This window comes from Dermacentor andersoni, chromosome 4 (assembly GCF_023375885.2).
Source record: "Dermacentor andersoni chromosome 4, qqDerAnde1_hic_scaffold, whole genome shotgun sequence".
In the NCBI taxonomy this organism is placed as follows: Eukaryota; Metazoa; Arthropoda; class Arachnida; order Ixodida; family Ixodidae; genus Dermacentor; species Dermacentor andersoni.
This window is the reverse complement of record NC_092817.1, coordinates 59,022,717-59,033,626: the sequence shown is the minus strand read 5'-3', so window position 1 is coordinate 59,033,626 and position 10,910 is coordinate 59,022,717. Positions and strand designations below refer to the sequence as shown.

Below are 10,910 nucleotides of genomic sequence, written 5' to 3'. Positions count from 1 at the left end.
AGGCGCTCGCAACGACACGAAGGACGGGCTCGTCCACGAGCCCTCAGAAGGCGAGGACGACGACCTCTTCACCGCGTACACCGTCACCTGAACACCATTCTTGCGGGACAGCGACTATCCTCTATATTCTGGCGGGGGGTGAAGGGGGGAATACAGGGAGGCCAGAAAGGTGCGAGCCTGCATGCGCCTCTGTTGTGCGGCAATGAAGCTACGCGCCGCAGTGATGGAGACTTGGCGTGGGGCCTCCCAGTTGTGCTGCGCGAAGGCTATCGAGTGTCGTGCTTGCACTCGGGCAAGGGACGGCCTTCGAGCAAGTGCCAGCTGCAAGTTCCGTCGTGCTTGTTTTCTCGTGTGTTTTCTTCTCATCACTGACATTACGAGACATCTGGAGGGAATTCACATCGCACTACGAGAATAAAGGGATGAGAAGCATATTCAGCCCGGCAATCGCTGTTAAACAGCGTCACTCCGAAATCTGCGTTTTATTGCTCGAGGTACATTCATTCAAAACTCTTTGCACTTGCATGACATTGCCTCTGCAACTTTGTAAACGTTTTGTCGTTGCGGTTTGATTGCAATTCGTAAACTACCCTAATAATCTTTATTTCGCCGCGTTCGCGGTTAGTAATTAAAAGGAGAGCATACCTTCGGCAAAACGCGAGTAGCGCTCAAGCATGCGGCCGTATGGTATAGTTACAGAAAGCTCTGTAACATCCTGACGACAGAATTTTAAAGTTGACCTACATAACTGCATATGCCATGCTTAATCCTCAACTAAATGCAATGCTGCTCTTGAGGCCATTCTTGAAGCTGTTCTTGAAGCAATGCTGTTCTTGAAGAATTACATTGCCTTTCTAACGTCGAACGAAAAATAACGCACTGGATCCATGCCATCAGTGCTTATAATGCTAAAATTACCATTGACAACTTGGTATAGAAGCTTATACTTGACTCTGAACCCCAAAATTGCCGTCTCCTGCACAGTCAGGGGCTACAGAGGTACCACTCTTGCAATTTAGCCACGCCACAAAACAATGATGCTCCTGGTGTGCCTCAATGAATAAAAGGCCGATCACGAACTCAAGGCTGAAAATTTTGAAAGAAAAAATGAACATATGCAGATCAAACTTTCATCTGTTCTTTGCGAACCTCCCAATTCTTGGCCGTCTCCCACTGTGGATATTTAGCATTTGTGCAGAGGAACATTGCACATCTTGGAACCTACGTGAAGCGAAGCTTAAGTACGAGGTTTAATTAAATGCTTTACAACTAACAGTTGATGCTCGATTATAATTATTTTATATTATTATTATTATTATTTTATATTATTATTATTATTATTATTTTATATTATTATTATTATTATTATTATTATTATTATTATTATTACTATGCGGTGATGGACCGCGGCCCTGCGCCACCGCCGATTAGCCAGGCGGCCCCAACTTGCTGCAGCCCTTGCTGCTGTGGACTATGATGATGATGATGATGATGCGGTGATCATCATTATCATCATCGTCTGCAGCAGCAAGTTCGGGCCGCCTGGTTGATCAGTGGTGGCGCAGGGCCGCGGTCCAACGCGGTCTCCTGGCCCGGCCTGAACAAGGGCCACAATGCCACGATACTTCGTGGTCCTCTGGCCTCCGCCCATGAGGTTCTCCTGGTACCGGCATCTTTGCTTGCTTTCCTTTGTAGCTTATGTCTCATGTCCTACATAGCACGCCTCGGGCTACCGGCAGGCAGTATTCTGTGTGTCATGTTAACGAACTTCAAGCAACTGGATACCTTTGTTGTCCAGTTGTTGTCACTTTTGTGATGACAGTGAATGTAGCAATACCTCGGAGGTGAAGGCACGTGATTTAGCTTACGAACGCTCGCCACAACCGGTTCTTATAGCCTACTCTGGGGAAGAGAAGAAAGGAGAAAAGGAATTGTTAGATCACGTGGTGGGCAACTGGCGGTGTACGGGTGTACTATGGTCCCGACTAAATCGCAGTCTAGCGGCCACGCATGTGTAGCTTGCAAGCAGCATCAAGAGGCGGTTTATTTTGCTAGCAGTTTCTGCAGAAAGCCTTTCACGCGTGTGCCCTATATCATCAGAGGAGCAGCAAGGACACAGTGTGCTTGAAGATTACGGTGCAAAGGCAAACGTATTTCAGTATGTATTTCAAATACGTTTCAAACTTATTTCATCTTCTTCGGCATGCAGTGAATCTGTTAAAGCTATTAATGCTCACATCGTCGCCCCGCTATTTCACTGCCACCAATTACCATACAAATGATAGCTATTTCAGTCTGTACATGCAGCTGCGGATAGAAAGTTGGCGCTAGAGAACGGAATCAATAAAAAAGCACTCCTTAGATTTATATTTCCGCCTTTACTTTGTCACGGAGCAGCTGCCCACGAGACGTGACCAACTCAGCCTATATGTTACAATCGCTTAGGGAGTGAATAATCTTTAACAATATTGACGACGCTGATTACACGATGCCGAGCGACGACTTATTTTTCATGTGGTGAGGTAACGACGGGATAGCTAGGCAGGAGAAGCCTATGCCGTCACAAGTTTGCTGAATTTAAATTCCCCTTAGCGTCGAAATCTGGTGAGAACCGTGAGTCAGCTCCTCCCAGAATAAGGAGGACTCCATGAACGTTCCCGAGAGACTTCAACTTCTATGTCGGACTCGGCTTTGATTGAGACCACTTTTTTCACTCTGCCTTAGCGACCGACTAAAAGCTGACTACAATGTGCTTTCCGAAGCCCGCGACAATTTTAGAGTTATACATTTACACCCCTACAGGGTCACTGCGCGATTTATTAAAGCGAAGCGTTTTTCTTTACCTGCCTTCCCGGTGTATGACGTGTCGCCGTGTATCTCGCCGAGTAAAAGTGGATCCCGGATGCGGTGTATCAAAAATGGTGATTTAGTAGGCCAATCCGGATATCAGTGCACACTACAGCGCAGGCCGATCCTTGAGGCACTGCAATCAAAAGCATCTGTGGGCCGATCCCGATAGTACTGTCGCATGTCTCCTTGGTGCAGCATGTCGACCTTAGCTTCTTTGCCTCTTTCTCCGGGTTTGTCGCCGTTGTCTCACTGAGTAGACATTGCGGACGGTCGCCCACGCAGCTGGGGCACGGACATAGAAAGAATGAATAATAGCTGCGATGTTAGCGTGGAAGGGATTGGAGAGGAAGTATACTCGCGCAGTGGCGCTGGTTTAGAAGTCAAAAATGGTGTTCGTATAGTTCAGTGTGACATTAGAAGTTATTTGCCGACGTCTCAAAGAGAAGGTGCTATTTATAATGCATTTGCAATGGATATAGACGCGCTAAACGTCAATCGTTGTGTTGCGTATTTCGCTGTACACACACCCATATACTTGCTATTCTACTTGGGTCGAGATACAAATATCGTCTTGGCATTGGGAGATGTGATGGGAGCCGTCCATCACATTACAAGGTTTTTTCTTTGCAAACTTGTTTTTAATTTTCTTCTCGGCTTTGTTCACTCCGTGCACCTATGTAAGCACCAGCACTTGTAAAAATCTCTGTTGTTCTCGTTGTTGTTGTCGTCGTCGTCGTCGTTGTCATTGTTGTTGTCGTTGTTGTTGTCGTTGTTGTTGTTGTTGTGAAAGGTATGAAATGTTTCAGACATCGATAAGTCTGATTTAGCCATCTTGCACACTTCTCCTTGTGGCAATATAAAGTTTATACAGACGTACTTCAGCAGATAAATGTTGTTATAATAATATTTGGGGTTTTACGTGCCAAAACCACTTTCTGATTATGAGGCACGCCGTAGTGGAGGACTCCGGAAATTTTGACCACCTGGGGTTCTTTAACGTGCACCTAAATCTAAGCACACGGGTGTTTTCGCATTTCGCCCCCATCGAAATGCGGCCGCCGTGGCCGGGATTCGATCCCGCGACCTCGTGCTCAGCAGCCCAACACCATAGCCACTGAGCAACCACGGCGGGTATAAATGTTGTTAGCGTGTTTGGGTATATTTTGGGGTGTACTAGTGGTTTACACATATTTAAATTGATTTACTGTAGAAATTCTGCAGATACTTCTAAACAAAGAGCGGTATACTGTTTACAGATATTCTGTACCCTCCGTAGAAGAACGCTCATTTCAGTGACTTTGTAGCTATGGCGACCTATTGTTCAGATCGCTGCCACTGGTTGGAATCCCAACCATGGAAAAATATTCCGTAACTCTCCACCAGGCGTCTCACATACCCTCGGTGCCGCTATGGGGCGTTAAACCCCTTAAATGTATCATTCAATTACTAAAAGAAATAAAGGCTATTCACATAAAGCTTTGACTGGGAGGTCATCCAAGTCTCTTTTGAGCGACCTAGTTCAAGCAATAGCTCGTTCAAGTCTCTCTTGCACATGGTGCCTCTTATCAATCGCCGCTTTTGGTGCATGTTAATGAACTTAAAGGCGCAGATACTACGCGCCTTGGTGTAGCCTTTATGTTTGCTGCGGCGCTGTATTGGTGCCATCATTTAGCTTGCCCTCAGCGAACGAATATTGCCTTTGAGATTTCAGTGCGCACCTTTGATTCTTTTTGCCGTCTTTATTTTTTTGCGTGTTAAGACATTGACACACAAGAGGCTTCAGACAAGATTACTGGAACCAATGCAAACGCCAAGTATCTGCCGCAAGTTAAATTCCCCTGATTACATGTCACGGAAGCACATGTGACGTACAAGAGGCTTCACGAAACAATATAAACACCAAATGTGATGATTGATTGATTGATTGATTGATTGATTGATTGATTGATTGATTGATTGATTGATTGATTGATTGATTGATTGATTGATTGATTGATTGATTGATTGATTGATTGATTGATTGATTGATTGATTGATTGATTGATTGATTGATTTTAACGTCTCAAAGCAACACCGGGGCTATGGAGACACACCTTAAATAAAGTACCTAGATTAATCTTGAGGGCCTGAGGTTTTTGAACGTGTACCTAATTCTAAGCACACTAACATTTTGCACTCCGTCCACACCTAAACGGGCCAGCCGCAACCGAAAATCGAACTCGCGACCTTGTGGTCAGCAGTAGAATGGCGTAGACACTGAGCCATTGCGACAGGTATACACTAAGTGTAAACTGATCGGCAATTGAACATGTGCATATACTTATTCTGAGTGCTGATTTCAGTAAAGAGGGATTTCCTGCGCGTATGCATGCACGTTCAGGTGCGTGGTCAGCCGGCGCAACGTGGAGGACTTCGCGCGCTCGTGGCTCTCGTGGCTTCAGTGCCAGTGGCTGCCCGAGGAACATGACCCCTTCTGCTCGGCGGCCTCGACGTGCGCCCTGGCGCTGGCGTTGTCCGACGGGCGGCCGCGCACGACGCTCCTCGCGCTCACGTTGGAGCTGGACTTCTCCAGAGAGCCCGTGCTCCACAAGCGGATGCCTGTGTACGACTGCGAAGCCTGAACGACTACTCTCCGCTGCCTCTCTCGGTATCAGTACTGGGGCAAAAGTGGACGTATTGGCGAGAACGCATCCAATGGGTGGCGCCTCACGCTCGCGCGGGGCCCGACTAAAGTAACTTTCGAATGTGCAGTCGGCCACAAAAGTTCACGCGACATGAATTCGAGGGGAAATGCGAATTGTTTTCTTTCTTAAGGGATGACACTTCTCATTTAATGGATCACTATGTAGCTCGCAAAAACTATGTAAGCTTTGAAACTCAGGCTTCACGGAAATCCAGCTTTTAATGCAAATCTCGAGTCCCACAACACTCTGCGGCCGACTGTACACTCTGCACTTTAAGAACTAACCTTCAGAGCTACTCTTGTGGGGATAACAGCTTTTCTTATATTTAGCCCTATTTCCGAGAGCCGTCGTATGCCCCAGCGCTGGACGTTCACAGTCTGGCAGATCGCTATAGTTGACTAAGAGGATAAATAATCCAATAATAAGGCGAATCCAGTGAATGTTTTAAACTTTTGGCTAATTTTTTAACGATTAATCTTGCAAATAAGTGTTTAATTGACATCTTAATAATATAGATATTGCAGCAACGCCCCACCATACGCAAAATACCTTTAATTGCCCTAACCATACTCTAATTTTCTTACTCTGCGGACACTCTGAAATCATGTCGAGTGGTAAAACAAAGCAGGAAATAGCCAAATAAACCAATCATTCCAATTATAGTAAAGTGATGACAGCAAACTACTTTTCATAAAAAACGTAAGGAAGTCATTAAGGACATTCAGAGTGATCCCTCACTCTAGCTGGGTACTTCCGTTCTTGTTGGGCTGTTCGAGCCACCGTACTGGGCCGACTTAAGCGCCGGATTTTTTCGAGTACACTTTGTAAGAAACTCCCTACAATGGCCTCGCATCACGGGCAGGCTGGAGGCTGGAGCGAAACACCAAGGACAAATGTCAGGTTCCGATGACGGCGGGATGGAAAACGGTTCTTAATTTTCAGACAACACTAAAGAAACCCAAGTGGGTAGAATTAACACGATGGCTTCCACCACGCCCCTACAGCGTCTATATTGTCAGTCCAGTTGTAGCATCGGGAGGTGAACTGCGTAGAACTTCATCGCTCAGCAATAAGTCCTTTCGGTTGCCGTCCGCAGAACAAGGGGGCAGAGCGAAGATAATTTAAATCACTCATAGCGCTTTGACGCCCACGGTTTAGAGTGTTCTGCATATACTTAGGCTTGGGACTTTACCCATATAGTACTGAAATGTAGCCGCAGAAATCAAGCCTTTGCGTTCTCTGTGTTTGGTCTTCCACCTAAACCTACCCCACGCCTACTAGTGGGTGACACAATGTTATCTTTTTCCGCACTTTCCCATTGTTTCGTTTATTTCCTTTATAACAGTATTGAACCAATTACGCTATATCAATTTCCTCTTTGCAGTACCATCCTGTACCTCTCCTGCGCATTCATTGTCAATCACGAGTGTTGGATTTTTCTGTTAGTGCTGTTAAAAGTAGATTCGGCGCACGCACGCATTTCTTGTTGCTATCTTACGTTTCATATGCGCCTGAACGCAGTTGCTGGAACCGAGTGGGAAAGCTGCCGAAGTTCGACTCTGCTGCCCGGAATCCTCAAAATCGGAGGCAGGGCACCAACTTCCCGTTACAGCGGCGAACGGAGCAGGCATTCCACAATGTGTCCTTTTCGCTGGGATAACCCTATGCCACGATCATAAAAAAATTTTCCCATACTAAGAGAACGAAAACATTGGGAACGGAGACGCGGATCTCTGTTTACTTGTCTTATGTAGCAGTGTACGCAGCGCTTTCACCGCTCCATCGCAGTTAACCTCACCCATACAGGTCGAGAAGATGTTGCGTTCAGTCGTGACACCGCAAGGTATCCACAGTCTTTTGTCTCACCTGTATCAGGCTTGCTCTCGCTGATACAGGCGATCTCGCAAGCTCTTGCGGAACTCGGCTATCGGTTATCAGGCAGCAACTTAACACTGCAGCAGGCCCAGCATGTTTTCTGCGGTGTACCGCGCTTGTAGCCGAAATCACGCCCAGCATTTCTTTTTTTTTTTTTTACTTTGGTGGAAATGTATTTCGAGAGGGCGCTCTAAGAATATGCAAAGCGTATTGTGTAATACAAAGAACATTGCCCAGCTAACAAGACACTGAACAGAGGCGCTAAGCTTAACTTCTATAATACACTTCTGGATGGAAGGCTTGTTAGTAGAAAAAATAATTGCGACGCGACAAGTTTCGTCATTTTCTAGAAGTTTCGTGTCGTCGCTTCTATAAATGTAATAAAATACTTGAGTAATTGTCGCTTACTGCAAATAATTTGTAGATATTCAATTCGTTTACGGATTCGAGCGAGTAGTTATTACCTCGCTCTCTTGTTTGTTTTAATCTGCTGAGAGGCCGTATAACAAGAACTCGACTTAATTACCCTATCGCCGCAAGCTTAAAAGCAGCCATCTCGAGCTCTCCTCGTCTAAGAGCCTAATCTAAAAGCCTGACCTAACGCTGTGCGTTCCGAAACACTTTAAAAACTGACGCCAGCAAATTAAAAGCAAGGCGAGAAGAAAGTCGGGTTCCTGCTTTACTGCAATACACTTTGAAAGGAGACATGGGGCCATATGATAAAGAAGGAAGGGACGCGACAATGTCAACGTGCATGCAAAAGAGAAAGAAAAAGAAACGCCGTTAACATCGCATTCAGACGCGCTCGCACAGTCTACTTGCCTTAAAAGAATAGCGGCAGCACTGCAATATCTTCCTGTGTGGATAACGTTCGCGGCCAGGATTCTGGTGTGTTTCGCTGCAAGCATGTCCACTGTCCTCTCGGATTAGAGTAGGTACCACGATGATATGCAGCCAGTGATCCTCCAAGAACGAACAGTGGCACAGGACAAGCCCAGTAGACTCACCGCCATCGCAAAGGTTGCACGAGATACTGTCCGCTGCAGCTGTGCTTGTAGCAAAAAATTGAGCGTTCGAGAGGGCTGCGTCCATCTACAAGAGAGACAGTTAAGTTGCTTAGCAACGAGAGAGACCACGCGGAAGACAAGGTCGCAACGAAGGGTCGAGGGAGTGCAAGGTGAAGATGGTAAAGTCTTCTGGACGTCACTGTTGTAATGAAATGCGACGTTCAACTTACTGTAAAGGTTCAACAAACACGCGAGGACAAGAATTAGCACATATGCTCGAAGACGTAAAAGAGCATCCGAGGGCGTCAACGTACACTTGTCCCCGCCTGCCGCTGTATGGCCTGACTCTCCTATATGTTAATGACAATGTATGCAAGGCCACAACACAGAGAATACAGACGCACATCACAGCGTCTGTGGCGTGTGTCTGTATGTCTCGTTTGGGACTGCACCCTCACGCTACTTTGTCATTTAATAAGCGCAAGTTAGCAAAGAGCATGTCCTTACCCGCCGTGGTTGCCCAGTGGCTATGTGTTGGGCTGCTGAGCACGAGGTCCGCTCAGTGGCTATGTGTTCGGCTGCTGATCCCGGCCACGGTGGCCGCATTTCGATGGAGGCGAAATGCGAAAACACCCGTGTACTTAGATTTAGGTGCGCAAGAAAGAACCCCAGGTGGTCAAAATTTCCGGAGTCCTCCACTACGGTGTGCCTCATAATCAGAAAGTGGTTTTGGCACGTAAAACACCATAATTTTTTTAAGAGCAAATCCTTCTCGTCAAACTGTTTTGAACAGTGATATCTATGGTTGAGGCTGATGGCAGACAGGCTACTTGAATAATCTTACAGGTACTACTCGCAATCGCGTGTCGCTTTAAATATCCGATTGCGCCGGTTGAATGAAACAATTGGTACTGAGTTGCGGTAAACAGCTGCGGATCAGCAGCGTGTTGCGATATCTGTGGAGGACCAGCCATCGCTTACGATATGATATTGACACGTGTACTTTTATCAGGAACTGCATTTCACCCGCTAACCACTTGAAAGTTATCGCTCAGCGCAAGACGCACCTGCGTGATTGGAACTTACTCGAATGTTATCGCTGATTCTATCTGTTGTGTATGTTCGGCTTGTGTAATCAGATTGCATGCGCGATACTAATTGAGTATCCTGGAAGGCGCGCGGGCACTGGAACCTTGCACGAGTAATGTATAAAAGGCGACGCACTTGACTCGCAGATAAGATTTCGATGATCGCCGACGGTGCCTGCCGCTGTCGTTTCGCTTCGAGTGTCACTTCCTTTTGTGTGGGCACAGGTTCGCCCAAATAAAAGTTAGTTTCGTAATTCACAGTCTTGCTATATGGTGTCCTTCACCATCGCTACAAAAAAAATTAAATTAAATTATGGGGTTTTACGTGCCAAAACCACGTTCTGATTATGAGGCACGCCGTAGTGGAGGACTCCGGAAATTTGGACTACCTGGGTTTCTTTAACGTGCGCCTACATCTAAGTACACGGGTGTTTTCGCATTTCGCCCCCATCGAAATGCGGCCGCCGTGGCCGGGATACGATCCCGCGACCTTGTGCTCAGCAGCCTAACACCATAGCCACTGAGCAACCACGGCAGGTACCGTCGCTACAACGTGACAGTACATAAGTATTAAGCGAGGTAAATGCCCTTAAAGCGTATGCTTCCCTGGGACTTCCTGTTGCATAGTTTCTTTTATGTGCTAGGCATTTTTTAACGGCTGAATGACTAAACTTTGCCTTTGAAGAAGAAAAAAAAAATCGACCATGGTCTCATAGAAATACTTTTACCTTTGAAAGTCACAGGCAGCGCAATTTCATTTATAACAAGTCTCATTGTTCATTTACGTTTTGATGAAAGCGTTAAGAAATTAATAACTAACAATCTAGCGTCCAAAATTTTCCCCTGAGACCCGGAAACAGCTCAAGGACGTAAACGCTTCTCATGTAAGTTATCATGATCGACTAGTATGTTACAAAGGTGAACACTTTCTTTATGCGTTTAGCATCCTTCGGAAACTTTTTCCGACTTTGTGGCATGCGTACATCAAACTTATTTCGTCGAGTGACCCAGGTTGTCTACTAGCTTGGGCCACTGCCTGGACCAAGCTGGTAGACAGTCTTGACGGGCAGACAGCATAGGCCACTGGGTATGTGTGTAACATAGGCCACTGGGTATAGAAAACTCGCTCATGGCTACTGTCTGTTCTAGTAGACGATTTGTGCCTCTGAGTGTGTGCCCGCACAGTCAATGTCGACGCGGCATATGGGATATTGGTACACGCCCCTCCTTGGTCAATCCCGCAGAATGAGTGTGCCAAGGTGACATAAGGTGTACGTTACCTTAGCTAGTGTTACGCTGAGGTGAAGACGAAAACGGCACAGTCTCGCTGGGCTATGTTAACTAGGAAATCCTTGAAAAAACACGCCAACTACAAGGCAGGCCGAGCAGGCAAATTCACGCTGATC

General features: G+C 46.3%; 1 protein-coding gene across 4 annotated transcripts in view; it reads left to right on the top strand.

Annotated features, from left to right (window-relative positions):
- LOC129386208 (uncharacterized) overlaps positions 1-7,811 on the top strand; it is a 44,872-nt gene extending 37,061 nt beyond the window's left edge. For 2 of the 4 annotated variants that reach the window (XR_008613661.1, XR_008613662.2), the window contains exons 2-3: positions 5,231-5,497; positions 7,056-7,811. Coding sequence is in view for 2 of the 4 variants with exons in the window: in XM_055073833.1 (XP_054929808.1) it covers positions 1,614-1,663; positions 5,231-5,452; positions 7,056-7,194 (411 nt within the window). In the remaining 2 variants the exon portion in view is untranslated. Of the gene's footprint in view, positions 1-1,533; positions 1,664-5,230; positions 5,498-7,055 lie in introns of those variants that run through there. The other 2 variants (XM_055073833.1, XM_072287520.1) reach the window with 2 other exon arrangements.
- Positions 7,812-10,910: the final 3,099 nt, after the last annotated feature.